The sequence below is a fragment of the Juglans microcarpa x Juglans regia genome, unplaced genomic scaffold (genome assembly GCF_004785595.1).
Source record: "Juglans microcarpa x Juglans regia isolate MS1-56 unplaced genomic scaffold, Jm3101_v1.0 JmScfU0011, whole genome shotgun sequence".
Classification (NCBI taxonomy): Eukaryota; Viridiplantae; Streptophyta; class Magnoliopsida; order Fagales; family Juglandaceae; genus Juglans; species Juglans microcarpa x Juglans regia.
The window spans coordinates 25,334-43,255 of NW_024475755.1; the positions used below are offsets into that span (position 1 = coordinate 25,334).

General features: G+C 38.9%; 1 protein-coding gene and 1 pseudogene across 1 annotated transcript; one reads left to right on the top strand and one right to left on the bottom strand.

Annotated features, from left to right (window-relative positions):
• The first annotated feature begins 784 nt into the window (after positions 1-784).
• Positions 785-15,164, top strand: LOC121245238 (serine/threonine-protein kinase ATR-like). The gene is given in 17 exon segments (XM_041143501.1): positions 785-1,023; positions 1,305-1,449; positions 1,546-1,658; positions 1,893-2,227; positions 2,383-2,507; positions 2,936-3,080; positions 3,221-3,799; positions 3,881-3,956; positions 4,124-4,150; positions 4,431-4,746; positions 6,139-7,395; positions 7,772-11,151; positions 11,154-11,167; positions 11,271-11,837; positions 12,464-13,087; positions 13,564-13,758; positions 14,501-15,164. Coding segments are annotated over 17 exon segments (8,223 nt in total). The 5' UTR covers positions 785-866; the 3' UTR covers positions 14,669-15,164.
• Positions 15,165-15,359: 195 nt separating this feature from the next.
• LOC121245237 lies at positions 15,360-17,086 on the bottom strand (annotated as a pseudogene).
• Between the last annotated feature and the right edge of the window lie 836 nt (positions 17,087-17,922).

Sequence of the window (17,922 nt, forward strand, 5' to 3'; positions counted from 1 at the left end):
AACAAAGTTATAAAATGAAGTTGTGCTCGGTTGTTAAAATAAACTCAACTCATTTTGACTCATTTCAAGTAAATTATTAATGAGACCAATTACTTTTTTAACTTTTCATAAAAAAAATTAAACTTATCACAACCTACTTTATACATTTTAATCTAAAAAGTTAAACTTATCTCAATTTAAAAAGTTAAGGCCTCATTTCAATGTTGAGCTGAGTTAAGATCTTTATGAATAGTAATGAGTTGAGATGCTGGAATGAGCTTTGTGGAGCCCACCTAAGATGAGTTTAGATGTATTTGGATGTTAAGATGAATTTATATGTATTTATGAGAAGTTGAAAACAGTCATAGGTCCTGCATGTAAAGATATGTTGAGATAAAAAAAGGTTGTGAATCTCACGTGTAAAAAAATTTTGAATTGAGATGAATTTAGTGATTTGAGAGTTGAGTATTTGGATGTTAGACTCAGTTTAAAATTAAACTAAACTGAGAAGTATAAGTTTCAAACCTATCTGAATAGGATCTATAAAATATTATTATTTACAACTCAACTCAACTCATCTGCAAAAACTCTGTTACCTGTAGCAATCCCTAATAAATACTAAATAATTGTTGTGATATATGGCGGGTTTTGGGCCGATGCTCTCAGGTTTGCTCAGAATGGGCTCTCTATTAGATATGGACCAAGAACAAAGGTTGCAGCAAAGCAAGGCACGGCGGGTCCATGACGGGCCCAAATCTCATGCTTACTTGCTTAGCATTAGCAAGCAGCACTGACTCGTGCATTTCGTTCGAAATTGGGAGGGAAGAGAGAGAGAGAGAGAGAGGAGGGACAGCGAAGGAGAGGAAAGGGCGCATGAGAGGAAGGGCATGGCGAACCTGTCCAGCCTTGTACACGAGCTGCGAGAACGCATAGCAGCCTCCTCATCGACTCCTCCAAATAACGGAGGCGATGACGCTTTGGAACTCAGATTCCGCGCCGTTCTACCCAATCTTCTCCACGCCTACGTGGTCCCTTCTTCCTCTGGTACTTCTATGTTGGCTCTCTCTGTTTGGCTCCCACCGACGAAAATGGAAGGAAAACGAATGTCATCTCCAAGAACTCGAGATTTTCTACCGTGTCTACTCTATTATTAAAGCTAATTTGTTGAAACTGAATGAATGCACAAATAAGTTTTAAAAAACGAACGCAAAGTTTTGTTTAAAAGTACAGTGATTGTTTCGATTTTATTATCTTAATTTTTTTTTATTAATATTTGAAGCAAACGAGACTCTCGATTTGATTTTTATTTTTATTAATACTTGCAGCGAATGAGAGAGAAGTTATAGCTGTACTGAAGCTAATCGCTCACACTGCAAGGAATTTTCCTGGAGTCTTTTACCACGGAAAGGCTAGTGCAATTTTACCTGCGGTCGGTCGAGTACTGCCTTTCTTTGCGGAACCTTCGTTTCGGTTAGCAAATTTCATGAAGTCTCAGCTGTTTGGTGTAGATTTTTGGTGATGTTACTTCGTGTTTTGCTCATTCTGCTTGCAATTCCTAATTTTCAGCTCTCGACACGGAGTAATTTTTGAGACGGTTGGATCCCTTTTATCCTTACTTCGCACTGGAGCTCGAGACACGTACCGACAATTTTTTGTTGATTCCATGTTGGTTGTTGAAGGTAAGAAAATATCTTTATGACATTTTGATGCTAGTTGGACCACTTCTGTCATATGTTTTACAGGTCGTAATTGGTTTTCTGGTATGTTCGTCCGTAGTGTGTGATCCTATCATGTCATAGTCTGGATTGAACTTTTGGTAGCCATAAAAAGTCCATTGCTTCTTCTCATGAAGTTGTATGAATTAGTCAAAACCATAATAAAATGGAAAGTTACGTGTCTTTGCTTTCATGCAGATCTTTTGTATGTTGCTTTACTCTGTGCTGACAATTCAAACATTACGGAATCCAGTCGCTTGACTTTGAAATGCTTCCGTGAGACCTTTATGGGAATTTTAAGTGACCCTGCTCATCTTGGGGATCTTCCAGAAAGCAATAAACCATCTGATGGTGCTGGTATTATGATTGACCTTACGGGAAAAAGGAGGTGGCGACCTTTTGCTACATGGATCATTAAGCTTCTCAGTAAATGCTTAACGGAAGGAACTTTGTATGTTGAAGGACTAATCCATGCTTCATTTGTTTCGGCTGCATGTTCTCTTTTATGTTATGGCGATGCTGATTTGCAAATGGTAGGTCGCAAGAACTCTTGTTGGTATATACAACTTGGTTTATGACCTTGTTGATGCAATTGATTTCTTGGGCTAATATTGCTCCTTTTAATTTATGTATGTGATTCATGGTATCCTTATAATACAGTTGCCTGACAATTAAAATTCTGTGGAAGGCATGTTTTGACTTTGCACGCGCCATTGGATCAGTGACAAATTATGATATTATTGCTCGTCACAATCTGATCCAGTCAATAACTACCATATTAAGTGAGGACAAAGAAGGTCTTCCTGTTTTCAGGTATTTGAAACTTCTTGATAATTATTAGTGGAACTCGTAGTGTTAATGTTTAATGTTGTACATGATGTCACTTAGGTGGATTAACCTCCTGGACAATATTCTGTTTTCTGTAACATTTTTTAACATTATATAATATTCCCTAATTAGTATAATCCCATTTCCATGGGTGATTCAGTTTGTTTATACCTCAAATGATTGGACTAAAAAATGTTAATTTTTCTGCTGGATTGGATTTTATTTTCTTGTTAGTTTTAACATCTTATATATCTGTCAAATCTGGTGCTGAGATTCGATTGCTTTTAACTGTTATCACCTATTATTGGTATTTTTATCACAAAACCATCTATGGAAGCATATTGATGAAGTTATTGAAACTGTATTATTTGCTTATTTTCCCTTAGTATCCTAACAGTAAGCCTACACTGCAGAAATATGGCTTATGATTCATCCTTGGGTGGCTGCCTTAATGCACTACACTCCAGTTGTTCTGATGATGTAGTCAACCTAACAGCTGCAGATTTAGTCAATGTTTTTCCTCGGTCAATGTGGAGAACTAAAAGCCAGGAGCTTAAGGTTAAATCTTGTTAGGCAAGCTTTTGTTATTTTTATCAGGTTTTTCTCTTATATTTTGGGGTAGCTGACAGATGTAAGGGATTAAAATATTGCAGGAGACTTAACAATTATTTCTAATTTTATATCTTTGCTTTATCTAGGTTGCATTGTGCAATGCATACATACGAATTGCTAAAATCTGCCCCCCTCATGTCTGGAAGCCAGAATCCCTTATTCACATGCTCTGTTTTCCAGAACCTTGCTTTCAACTGATAGACTGCTTTCAAGTTGCTTTGTCAATTCTTGGACCTGATAGTGTTGGGGGCAAAGCAACAAATTACTGTGGTCAGGATTCATTAACATCAAGTGATACATCAATTGAAAACTTGAGGGTTGGAGAAAAGAGGCCCATTCTGGATGTGGATACTTTCAAGGTCAAACGTCAAAAGTTGGATCTAGAAACAATGGCTTCTGTTGCTAGTGTTCAGATGCAAAGCAAGTATACTAGCATCGTCGCTTGTGAAAGAGAAGACAAATATGCGAATAATATGCATAAATCACTTCATTCATTTGTTAGATATCTAAGCTCTCCTGATGTTGGACGTGATACTTTAAGCCCTCATGTTGCATTGACAGCTCTTAGCATGCTATGCATTGCCTTCTATAGATACCCAGAGACCAATCTGTCAATCTGCATTTTCCAACAGATGTATGCATGGATACCCTGGATATGCGATCTGGTAGGTAGGCTTAATGTGCAAACTCCGGTAATAAATGTACTGCTTTTTACCATAATATTGACTGAGGTTTACATGATGTAGGCAAGGCAAGGAAATTCGATCGCACTTGATGTTTCCATTTACTTGGAAGGAATTCACAGCATATTGCTTTTGCAAAGTAAGGCAGTGAGTCTAACCTTCAGCAGGCTTCCCGACCTTGTTTATAGTGTATATGTTAATGTTATCATGGTTCTGGTTCTTAAAGCATTCTCAATTCTTAATTTTCATTGCAGTCTCCAAATTTCTCATAGATTAAGGCAAGTGTGCTTCTTTCAATTGATCTAGGTGCTGCTTTCTGGTACATGGATGATGGTACAGGCCTTTCTGAGTCCTAAGTTGAATGTGCTTATAAAACTAATCATAACAACGTTGAAATCATGAAGGGTGCTGCTTATAAATATGATGGTGAGATAAGTATAAAATTTGATAGCTCTCATCTCTAGGGTTGTGAACAGAGAAGAGTATTTACTACATTGAAAAAATCGGATATTCTATTCCATATACTGCTCATCCTATGAAGATTTGCTACCCGTATCTCCTTTGCTTCCATTCTATATCTGTGATGTAATGTCGATTATATCTTTTCTGCTAGGTACCCCTTTTTTGGAGACCGAGATATTAAAAAATACAGATAATAAGGCAGACCTTTTACCTGTGGTACTAAAGCTACCATGGTCCCATTCTCTTGTGGTTACTGAACCTCATCATAGATGGACAACTAAATGTATCTCAGTTCAAGTGGCTTCCAAGCTTGGTCCTAGCTTAATAACTGAAATTGGTCTTGAAGTATTGGACTTGAGCCTTCATGACGAAGTTGAAGAAGTTAGACTTGAAGCCGTTGTTTCTATGCCAGTGATTGTCTTGTGGTCTGGTCTTGGTGCACTAACACATATATTCAGAAGGCTGGAGTAAGAACTGTTGTAGTTCTTTTATTTTTTAGTTGTTTTTGTTAGCACAGTATTTACATATATAACTGTTATTAGTTTGATTGAGTTTTTCATTTCTTGACTGTCATTGATAATGCTAGGAAGTGAATAAGGGATCAAAATTCTTTTGGAGGCTTCTTTGAGAAAATTTTATGAATTCATGAATTTTTTTTCTTCCTTGAAACCATTTCCTTATTTTAGGCATCAAAATTGTACATTAAATAGTTTGTAAACCAAGAACGAATGCTTAAATCTTGTCTAAATTCAACTAAATCAAAATAAGATTCATGCTCAAAATTAGGGTTATTGCTTAGGTGTATGACCTCGAGAGTTTGCATATAAGCATGAGAGTCAGACTCCAAGATCATCCTGTTTTATATTTCTGATGGATGAATTAACATGCAAACAATGAGCTCATGCAGTTGTTCAAGCTTGGTTCATTTGAAATACTCATCGCATGACCTCTGTTTTTGTACATTTTAACTCACGGATAATTCAGGCTTGACCAGGTTCACTTCTGAAATGCACAATTTAGTTGTAATGTATAGAATGTTGTACATCACTAGCAAGTTCAAGGCAATAAGAAGTAGCATGACACAAGTAAGAGACACTGATGTTATAAATAAAATAAGTTAGGGTTATGTTTAGGTCTTTGATCTAATGAGTTTGCATATAAGCACGGGAGTTAGATCCCATGATCATTCTTTTTTATATTTCTGATGCATGGAATACTTGGAAACAATGAGCTTATGCAGCTGTCAGAGCTTGGTTCATTTGAAATCCTAGCCGCATACCTTTCCTGTTCTTGGAGATTCTAGCTCATGGATAATTCAGGCTTGGCTTGGGTCACTTGTAAAGTGCACAATATAGTTGTCATGTCTTGATTGTTTGCACATTACTAGCAAGCCCTGTCAATAAGAAGTACCATGGTGCAAGTAAGAGGCTTGATATTTTATGATAAGGGTCAATATTTGTGATTCTAAGGCCTCTATACCACACACCATCCGCATGTCATAATTTTATATGTAAGATTCAAATTTTAAAATTTATTTTTCAAATCAAATTATGCCATGTAGATGGTATGTGGTGTAAAGGCCTTAGAATAGAGTTATTCGTTTCAATATTATATACATATACATAGATACATATGTCTGTGCACGTTTTCTGGGTCAGAGGGGTGTTTGAGTGTCAGCTGAGATTTTGTGGATTTTCCTTGCTCTATGCATGCACTCACAGTCTAGGTTCATGTAACTTTTTTAAGCAAGTGCCAAAGTGTGATGCACTAAGGCCCTTGTGTTTTTTTTGCTTAAGTTTATTAATGCAAGGACTTCTGACTTAATTTTTTTTCTTTCTTTATTTATGTTCAATTTGCAGGTTCTTAGGGAGAGAGAAGGATGAGAAGGTTAAGAGTATTATTCCCCTTTCTCTTGGTTTTTTGTCATGCCTTCATGGTTCTTTTGCTGCTGTAGATGGTCTGCATAAAAGTGCATGCAAGTTATTTCTTAATATAAACAATGAGAAACATAGTCAAACATTGGATTACTTGCCTAAAGGATTCTGGTGTTCGAAGTGTGACCGAAATGTTGTACACAATCATGAACTATATTCAAGAATAATAGATCCATCTGATTTGCATCAGACAGAAATTAGTTTGGATTCTGATTTCTTCCATCCACAGACTCTTTTCTTTGAAATTCTTTATGATGAGTCATCAGAAGAGGCTCAAGTTGCCTGCGTGGGAATTCTTCGAAGGATTCTTATACATGGGACTCCAGATCTTCTGCTTAAAACAAGATCTGAATGGACCAAATGCATTGAATTTTTGCTCCTTAATCAAAGGAAGGCTGTGAGGGAAGCCTTTTGCTCTCAGATTAGTTCCTTTCTTGAGGATCATATTTTCAGCTATTTGTTTTTTTGTGAGGGCAGATCCAACCAAAGCAAAGAACAAAATTTTCTGGATATAATTAAACATGCCTTGGCAGCAGCTGAAGATCCCCAAATCTTTGAAACTCTTTTGGAATCTACTGCAGAAATCATGGTTGCAGTTGATATTCACAGCCAACTTTTCTTGTTGTCTCTCATCTTGTTAGTTGATCAGCTTGATAACCAACATGTTACAGTGAGAATGAGTGCATCGAGGTTAATACACAAATCTTGCTACTTTCATCTTAAAGGAGGATTCGAGCTTACCCTTCTTAAAGTTGTTCATATACGAAATGAACTATTTGATTATCTATCTGCGAGGCTTGCCAGCCGTCCAAAAATGGTCAGGGAGTTTGCAGAAGCTGTTCTTGGTATTGAAACTGAAGAACTTGTGAAGAAAATGATTCCTGTTGTTCTTCCAAAGGTAGTGGTGTCTCAGCAGGATAATGATCAAGCAGTTGATACCTTATATGAGTTGGCCAAGTGTGTGAATATCGATATGGTGCCTCTGATAGTTAATTGGCTGCCAAAAGTGCTTGCTTTTGCTCTCCATCGAGCTGATGAGCAAGAGTTACTCTCAGCTTTGCAATTTTACCATACACATACTGGTTCTGACAAGCAAGAAATATTTGCGGCAGCATTACCTGCCCTTTTAGATGAACTGGTTTGCTTTCTGGATGGTGGTGATTCGGATGAGATAACTGAAAGGTATAAAGGTCCACTCAAGTTCACGAGAGCACAAGTAATTTTGGAAGTTGCTATAGCTGCTCTGGTTATTCTTCTTCCTTTTGTGTTTTGTGAAACTCCCTGGTCTGGGGTTTTCCGTGCATGTTTTTTGTAGGTGTTGGCTTTGTGAATATGCGGGTCATAATGATTCATTTATATATTGCCTGTGCATTTGCTTTACTTTATTTGATCTTTTCTCTCACTTGTATGTCTTGATTCATGAGGCCACTGACCAGCGACGACAGAGTGAAGTTAGAAGCTTTAACTGATATATTGTACTTACAATATTACCAGATTATGTGTATGATTAAAAAATCGGCAATTCTTCCAAGTGTTGTGGTTTTGTATCTGTTTACAGGTTAGCAAGAGTACCTCAGATGATTAAAGAAGTTGCTAGAGTTCTAACTGGTGGCGAAGATCTTCCAGGATTTTTGAGGAATCATTTTGTTGGCCTCCTTAATAGTATTGATAGAAAAATGCTCCATGCCGATGATTTATCGCTGCAGCAACAAGCCTTAAAACGTATTGAGATGCTGATTAAAATGATGGAAACTCAGCTTAGTACTTATGTGCCAAAACTGATGGTTCTTCTCATGCATGCTGTTGATAAAGAATCGCTACAGACCGAGGGTCTCTGTGTCTTGCTTTTTTTCATTGAGCAGCTAGCAAAAGTATCACCATCTAGCACTAAACATGTAATTTCTCAAGTTTTTGCTGCTCTTATTCCTTTGTTGGAGAGAGAGAAAGAAAATCCTTCAACGAATTTGGATAAAGTGGTTAGAATTTTGGAAGAACTTGTTTTAAAGAACAAGGTTACGCTAAAGGAACGTATTCGCGAGTTCCCTCCATTACCCAGTATTCCTGCTTTGACAGAAATTAACAGAGCAATACAAGATGCCCGTGGGTCCATGATCTTGAAGGATCAATTGCGAGATGTTGCTGATGGTTTGAATCATGAGAACTTGAATGTGAGGTATATGGTAGTGTTCGAGTTGAGAAAGTTGCTAAACCTAAGAAGGGGTGAGGTTACAGCTCTGATCACTGCCGAAGCTGGTTCAGACATGGATATTTTGAGCTCTTTGATCGCATCTTTACTAAGAGGATGTGCAGAAGAATCAAGGACTGCAGTAGGACAGCGGCTGAAGTTGATCTGTGCGGATTGCCTAGGAGCACTGGGTGCAGTTGACCCTGCCAAAGTGAAGGGTTTTTCATGCCAACGCTTTAAAATTGAATGTTCTGATGATGACCTCATATTTGAGTTGATCCACAAGCATCTGGCCAGGGCTTTCAGAGCTGCACCAGATACCATTATTCAAGACTCAGCTGCATTGGCTATACAGGAGCTGCTAAAAATTGCAGGTTGTGAGGCATCACTGGACATCAATGCTTCTGCTTCTATGTCACAGCCACTGAAGGAAAAAAGCTCTTTGAAAGTTGCTGCATCTGGGATTAAGAGTGCTACTGGTAGCAGTGAGATGAATGGGAGGGGTCAAAAACTGTGGGACCGGTTTTCTAATTATGTTAAAGAGATAATTGCCCCCTGCTTAACCTCTAGATTTCAGCTTCCAAATGTGGCTGATTCTGCATGCACAGGCCCAATTTACCGCCCCTCTATGTCATTCAGGAGGTGGATTTTCTTTTGGATAAAAAAACTAACTGTGCATGCAACTGGATCTCGTGCTGGTATTTTTAATTCTTGTCGAGGTATAGTGCGCCACGATATGCAAACAGCTATGTATCTGCTGCCATATTTAGTCCTTGATGCTGTTTGTCATGGTACAAGGGAAGCACGCAGTGGCATAACAGAAGAAATACTATATGTTCTTGATGCTGCCGCATCAGAAAATAGTGGGGCTACAGTTCACGGAGTCAGTGGTGGGCAAAATGAAGTTTGCGTCCAGGCTGTGTTCACTCTTCTTGATAATCTTGGGCAATGGGTGGATGATGTTGAACAAGAGCTAGCTCTTTCCCGGTCTTTTCAGTCATCAGCTTCTAAGCAGCAGGCATCCAAGTCAAAGGATCAACATCCAACTTTGACAGATCAGGATCAGCTCCTCGTGCAGTATAAATATGTTTCCGAACTGCTGACTGCAATCCCAAAGGTGACACTTGCCAGAGCCTCTTTTAGGTGCCAGGCTTACGCAAGGTCTCTAATGTACTATGAGTCTCATGTACAGGAGAAGTCGGGTTCTTTCAACCCTGCAGCTGAGAGGAGTGGCGTTTTTGAGGACGAAGATATCTCATATCTAATGGAAATATACAGCTGTCTGGATGAGCCTGATGGTCTTTCTGGATTGGCTTGTTTACGTAAATCTTTAAGGTTACAAGACCAACTCTTAATCAACAAAAAAGCTGGAAACTGGGCAGAAGTTTTAACTTCATGCGAACAGGCTCTGCAAATGGAACCAACTTCAGTTCAGAGGCATTCAGATGTGCTTAACTGTTTACTAAACATGTGCCACCTTCAGGCCATGGTAACTCATGTGGATGGTTTAATCTCAAGGATTCCACAATACAAGAAAACATGGTGCATGCAAGGTGTGCAAGCAGCATGGAGGCTTGGCAGGTGGGATTTGATGGATGAATACCTTAATGAAGCTGATGAAGAGGGTTTACTTTGTAGCAGCTCTGAGAGTAATGCTTCCTTTGACATGGATGTTGCAAAGATTCTCCAAGCAATGATGAAGAAGGATCAATTCTCAGTTGCTGAGAAAATTGCAGTGTCCAAACAAGCTCTGATTGCTCCTCTGGCTGCTGCTGGCATGGATTCCTATACAAGGGCATATCCATTCATTGCGAAACTTCACTTGCTACGAGAACTGGAAGACTTCCAAGGTCTTCTTGTTGATGACTCTTTCTTGGAGAAATCATTTCATTTGGGTGATCTGGGATTCTCCAAAGTGATAGAGAACTGGGAGAATCGTCTCAGATTTACACAGCCATCACTTTGGGCAAGGGAGCCACTTTTGGCTTTCCGAAGACTGGTTTTTGGTTCCAGTGGTCTTGGTGCTCATGTTGGGAACTGCTGGGTTCAATACGCAAAGCTCTGTCGCTTGGCTGGTCACTATGAAACAGCCAACCGAGCAATTCTTGAAGCTCAGGCTTCAGGAGCATCTAATGTGCACATGGAAAAGGCCAAGCTTCTGTGGAGTACTAGGCGATCTGATGGTGCCATTACAGAGCTGCAACACACTCTCCTGAACATGCCTGTTGAGGTTGTAGGTTCCACTGTAATATCATCAATTACTAGTCTTTCACTAGTTCCACTGAACCCACTGCCCTTGGTTTGCGACAGTCAGGCTTTAAATGAAAATCGAGATATTGCAAAGACCCTTCTCCTCTATTCTAGGTGGATCCACTACACTGGGCAGAAGCAGAAAGAAGATGTGATAAGTCTTTATTCAAGGGTGAGAGAACTGCAGCCTAAGTGGGAGAAAGGATACTTCTATATGGCCAAGTATTGTGATGAACTGCTCGCTGATGCCAGGAAACGTCAGGAAGAGAATTTTGATATAGGTCCTAGGATGGTGCCATCAACTTCTGCTATTGTTGGTTCTTCAAATGTAAACAGTGAGAAGCATTGGTGGTCTTACGTGCCTGATGTATTGTTATTCTATGCAAAGGGGCTACATAGGGGCCACAAGAATCTCTTTCAAGCACTTCCAAGGTTGTTGACCCTATGGTTTGATTTTGGAAGCATTTATCAGAGAAGTGGTTCGTCATCCAAGAAAGATTTGAAAGCGTCCATGGGAAGGTAATTGTAATGCTTCCAAAATGAACTTTATTCTTATATCCAAATTGAGAGACTCCCTCCTCTATTTTCCCGGTCTATTCTTTATTTTATATTATTTTGCCAGGTAATGAGTATTATGCGTGGCTGTCTGAATGATTTGCCAACATATCAGTGGTTAACAGTTCTGCCTCAGTTAGTTTCCAGAATTTGCCATCAAAATGAAGAAATTGTTCGATTGGTCAAGCACATTATTACCTCAGTGCTTCGGCAATACCCACAGCAAGCCCTATGGATTATGGCGGCAGTTTCAAAATCCACTGTTCCATCAAGGCGGGAGGCAGCTGCAGAAATAATACAAGCTGCACGGAAAGGATTCAATCAAGGAAACAGTGGCAACAATTTGTTTGTTCAGTTTGCTAGCCTGATTGATCATCTAATCAAGTTGTGTTTCCATCCTGGTCAGCCAAAAGCAAGGACAATTAATATCTCAACTGAATTTAGTGCCTTGAAAAGGATGATGCCACTGGGAATTATCATGCCAATTCAACAATCTCTTACTGTGAGTCTACCAACATATGATGTGATATTCACAGACGTGACCTCTAATATCTTTTCTGCCACAGACCTTCCTACAATATCAGGAATAACTGATGAAGCTGAGATTCTTTCTTCTCTTCAGCGACCTAAGAAAGTAAGTTTTTCTGTTTGAGAAGGCATCATAATTCCTCGTTGCTCTCCCCCACACACAAAAAATGCAGCAATGGAAGGGATACTTTCTTTGGCATGGATTGATAGTTTTTGCCTTCAAACATGTTTGAAATGTCTTTTAAAGTTCATCAATCAATGGGGATAGATACCTCATATGGCCTAACCTGTAAGCCAGGAGTAGAATCATCAATTTTTCACCTATAGGATAGTGTGCATTGATGGGTATTTATGATTTATCTTGTATTGTTTGCTTTCTATTCCATTTTGGGGGGTTCCATTGTAAAGGTCATTTTAAAAAGTCAATCAGGCAAGTTAAATAATTCCCATTCAGAATTTGAAAAATGGTAACTTATTATATTTTGAACACAAGCATAAAATGATTCTCATTAAGTTCTTTTTTTTATAAATAGGATGGAGGGAGTATTTATATGACAGCATAGGTTTCAGGAAATAGGTATAAAGAAAAAAAGTAATTCGCTTTTGATGAAGATTTTCTTGGAGGTGGCCATTGGGCCACTGCTCTTCTCATGTCCTGTGAACTTACTCAATAATCCATTGGTATTTTGTACGTCATCTTTGTAATGTTAGGTGCCCTTTTTTGTATTTCAGATTGTTCTTTTGGGCAGTGATGGGAGGGAACATCCATTCCTATGCAAACCCAAGGATGACCTTAGGAAAGATGCGCGAATGATGGAGTTCACAGCGATGATAAATCGTTTGTTATCCAAATATCCTGAAAGCCGTCGAAGGAATCTTTACATTCGCACCTTTGCGGTGATTCCTCTAACAGAGGACTGTGGTATGGTAGAATGGGTGCCCCACACTCGTGGACTGCGGCATATACTTCAAGACATTTACATAACCTGTGGGAAATTTGATAGGCAGAAGACGAATCCTCAAATTAAACGAATTTATGATCAATGCCAAGGTAAAATGCTGGAGGAGGAGATGTTGAAAACCAAAATCCTTCCAATGTTTCCACCAGTATTTCATAAATGGTTCTTGAACACTTTTTCTGAGCCAGCAGCTTGGTTTAGAGCTCGGGTTGCTTATGCTCACACTACTGCAGTTTGGTCCATGGTTGGGCATATTGTGGGGCTGGGTGACCGACATGGTGAAAACATTCTTTTTGATTCAACCACCGGTGATTGTGTTCATGTTGATTTCAGCTGCTTATTTGACAAAGGCTTGCAGTTGGAGAAGCCTGAGCTGGTGCCTTTCAGGCTAACCCAGGTAAAGAGGTGTACATATACATGCGTTTTAGGTTATCATCATTCTCTATCATGGTTAAGAAGTCCCAAATTATCCTCAACTTTTTGTGAGCATGCGTAACCAGAAATGGTATAAATTTATTGGGAATTGTATAGTGAAACATATCACGTTTTGCCATCTTGCATACATTCCGTGTGATTGAGTTGCAAACTTGGACCCCTTTTGTGTGCTTTTCTATTTAAAATAGTTATTGCCATAGATGTGAAATTACTAATTGTTTGGTATTAAATTAGAGCGGCAAGGTATTCTTACTTAGCATACTTTTTTTAAGCACATACGGGCCAAAAGATATTTTTATATGGACCTGCTTGTGTTTTCCTGCACTCAATTTCAAAAATGTTTCCGCTGTCTATACATTTAAAGGAGTTGAATTATTGCCTAACTGTTAATTCCCAGAACTTGGATCGATACTGATGGACGCATTTTTGTACCTGCAGAACATGATTGATGGCTTGGGCATCACAGGGTATGAGGGCATCTTCTTGAGGGTCTGTGAAATCACGTTGTCTGTCCTGAGAACACACAGGGAGACTTTGATGAGTGTTCTTGAAACTTTCATTCATGACCCGCTTGTGGAATGGACAAAATCTCACAAGTCCAGTGGAGTAGAAGTTCAGAATCCACACGCACAGGTTTGGATCTTCCTTGATGTCCTTTATTAGAGCTGATTTGTTGTATCACGTGTGGCGATGCCATTCTTTCTTGAACTAAGCATCAATGACATTTAGTTCATCATTACGTAGTTGGCTATCAAATATTCTGAGGCCAAACCTATCAAATCTTTTTGAACCTTACTAAATTGGACACTGTTTTTTGAATCCGCATTCTACCTGAGTGTCAAATTGACTTATAGCAACATGGTGGCTTTCTTTTTAAAGTTGATGCATCTTTTATACCTAATATCACCCTGATGGAGAAAGGACTCATTTTTTAACGAGTTGAAACTTCATAGAGGGTATCATATAATGGTCAAGAGAAGCTATGACTCAAAATGTTGCATAGCAAATATTAACTCATCGATTAAATAGTTACGACCATTGATTTTGAACATACTAAGTTATAGAGATGGAAGATGTATAACCTTCTGCCAATATAACATGTGGGTTGATAGTTTGAGCAAGCAACCTCAGGCCCTTAACCTTAAAACAGTAGAATATATTAGCATGCTTAACCTATAAGAACAGGAGAGTATGTTCTTTCACGTATTTTTTATGATCAGCATCTATTTCAATTAAAGGGTTTTCAAGAGTAGAATTGCTGAGGTGACTTGCTAATCAAATATTGAAGCGAGGTTCTGGTTTTAAGAAATCAGATTGTGGGTAAAATATGTGGTCGTATGCTAACAACAAACCATGTTCTGTCTAAATCTTACAGCGAGCCATCAACAATATTGAGGCAAGGTTGCAAGGAGTTGTTGTTGGTGTTGGGGCAGCACCATCTTTGCCTCTGGCTGTAGAAGGTCAGGCTCGTCGATTAATAGCGGAAGCAGTATCTCACAAGAATCTTGGTAAGATGTATATATGGTGGATGCCATGGTTTTAGGATTTAAATGGATAGAAAGGTTTCTCCTGTACTTGAGTCCAGGTGAGATAGGCCGGATATTTCTTCTTCTGCTTATAAAGTTTTGAGGCTTTTGTTTCGGCAAGGGCATTTTTAATTTTTTAGTATTGAATTGAAATGTGGAAAACTGTTGATGAATTAAGGAGACCGTCGAAGGAAGCTCATTTTTGTACGCTGTATGCCGACCTCAACTGCTGAAACTATAGATGTGCCGGCAGCATCTCCACCAGAGTTATACCCTCAAATCCATTGGCTTGGCCTGCTTTTTTTTTTTTTTTTTTTTAATTCTTTCTTTTTAAGGTGTCTACCAGGGGTCAGGATACAGAGAGAATAAGGACCCTCTGTATACGAGATATTTCGTTTTGTATACCCCTTTGGGTAGGCATAGGTCTTTTGTGTAGTGTATATAGATTGTGTAAAACGACTACTTGTACCTCATTGTAATTTATTTCTTTGTATATAATTTCTGTTTCTGTAATGTTGTCAGCTACTTTCATGTCACCTTGGATGAAGCTGCAAGTTATAAAGCTTTACATAAATCTGCTGGCTGACATCGCGTACGCTCGATGCCTTGACATTCAACTTCATTTTGGAGAATCGGCTGATCTTTTGCCTAGCTATTACTATCTTAAATTTGACACTAAACCCACGAGTTTTCCCTTCATTCAATTCGAACTGTTCTTATTTGTGAGGCATATACCTTGATGTATAACCACCACCACAGTAACAATGCATGCTTTTATTTCAATCAACATAACCAGTCTCTCACAGCTTTCCCTTGCCAACAAAACAGCCAACGTTCTTCCGATCAATCCTCATCGGACTCTTCATCCGAGCCATCATTTTCCTGATCAAACCTTTCACAGGTGATTCACCTCTAACACTGCTATGCCTTCCCGACCCGCACACCACAATAACCTGCCCCGGAATTGCATGCTTTCCATCCTTCAAAACGGTGGCGAAACTCCTTCACCCATTGCAATGTTATCAAATAGGCCGAACCCAAATGCATTCCATGCAAATCCAACTTGACCTCCAAAGAATCCCACTCCATTACCTCCTCCAAAACCGAACGCGACCCAACCAATTCTTTCACCACCAAAGCCTCGTCACCATTCAGAACGCTGCTCAGCTCCTCAATCGAAAGCGGTAAACCATCCATGTCTTGTAGCATTGCCATGACTTTTGAGCACGAATTCAAGACCGAGTTGTACGTCCGGACAGTGAAGGGAATGCTCGAAGCTTTTCATTTTCCGAAGCCACAAAGCCATTTCTGCCAGCTCGAAGTGAGATCCATACGCCGACAGAATCATATTCGAACAGACCGTGTCCAATCCCACCCCTTCGTTCTTCATTTGGACCACAATTCTCTGCATATCTTCAAACAACCCCAACCTTCCATACCCATAACAACACACACCTGAATTCAAATCGTGATGGTTTCAGTCCCCCCCACGCGCATTTCTTCAAACATGTTCTCGCTTCACGAGGCCGATCCATTGTGCACAAACCACTTACCATCGATTCGTAACCTCGGCGTTTTACGTAAATAGAGTCAGAATTGTGAAGAAGCTGAATTAGGCGAGCGTAAGAAGCATCGAAACCTCGCTGTGAACCTTGCTTGGAGTGAGACTCGATCAAGTTGCAGTAGAAAAGAGCGAGCTCTCGCTCTCGTAGCTCTAACTTCGAAAACGGCGTCAGAAAATCAGCATTTCCCATTCGTCAAAAGCGTCCTTGTTCATCAAGCAAGGCCACGAGGTCCGCACAAGCTTGGGATTCCAATTGAACCAAGAAGCTTCAGTGATTCTCCTGTACAACTACCAAATGACAAAAAAAAAAAAAAAAAAAACTGCATCAGTACTGAGATTGTTGTTGGAGTAGTAATTTTCCGTTTGGTAACCGAGAAAAACAATGATCTATATATGAAACCAATCATTTTAATCGTTGACAAACGTTTGGATCGAACAATCTTATATTACAGCTCGACGTGAGATTCCATTGCATGCACGTTAATCTTGAGAAAATGAAAGCTCAATGTGATCACACTGTGATACTACTTACGGGAAGGGCGTGAGACGAGAGATGGGGTTGGGAGATGCGAGGAGAGAGTAGATGGGAGAGGACGCGAAGAGCCACGGATTTGGGTGAACTTTCCACGAACTTCCGTATCAACTTATCAATGGCGGAGGCAGATGAGTCTCGCAAAGCGGTGGAGGTCAGGGTGGAGAGGAAAGCGGTGAGCTTGTTTGGTTAGTGTGCATTTGGTCGATAATGGAGTCAGTATTTGCGGCGGCGGCGGTAGTTGGTGGCGGTTACCTTGCAGAGGCAATTTAAGACAGCTGCCTCCTAATCTTATCATCATCTTCTTTTTGCTCTCAACTTTGGAGAGACATCCGAAGTCCTACTAACCTGTTCAGGAAAAGAATAAAAAACCAAACCAAAACCAAAAACAAAAACAAACCACCAAAATACTAACTCGTTACGGAGGCTTATCCTATGTATTATTATATGAATAAATTTAAATAGAAGTTATTATTGAGAGTATTTATTTTGTACACATGATGTGGTATTATCTAGACCACATATCTCTCCAACTGAGTGTTGGAAACAATCAACTAGAACAGTCATGCAGTGAGTGCAAAGTATGCACTATTACAATGACTTCTCTCTAACATTACTCTTATTAAATTGTAAATTTTTGTAATTGTTTTTTTCTTTTTTTTTCTTCAGAGAAATTTCATCTGGATGAATATCTATGTGTGTGTGTATGTACACACACATAATGATCAAATTCTTCTTCCAGTCCTATAAAATATATACTCTGAAAAAATGAAAAAAAAATCATATTTTATTAAAAAAAAAAAATCGAGCAGCGTGAGATAGAGAATTATGATGTAATATAATAACCTACCTATCGAGTTATTATAATATTATTCTTGTTTTAAATTGTTTTTATTGATAATCATATTAATTAATATGAATTATTTTAACTAATTTTATAATTTACAAGTTGAATAAAAATTATATATAATTGAGCGAGTAATAAAAATAATTAAAAATAAAATAAATAACGATAATTTAATATATCATTAAAATTGTTCTTACGTACTAGTAGTATTATTGTAAAAGTCATATTTTCTTTCGAAAGATTAATATACCACCAAACAATTCTTTTAACACGTGTCGCAATCCCAGGGTACTCTTCCTGAAGCCCCAGCGTATGTAAATTGTAATTA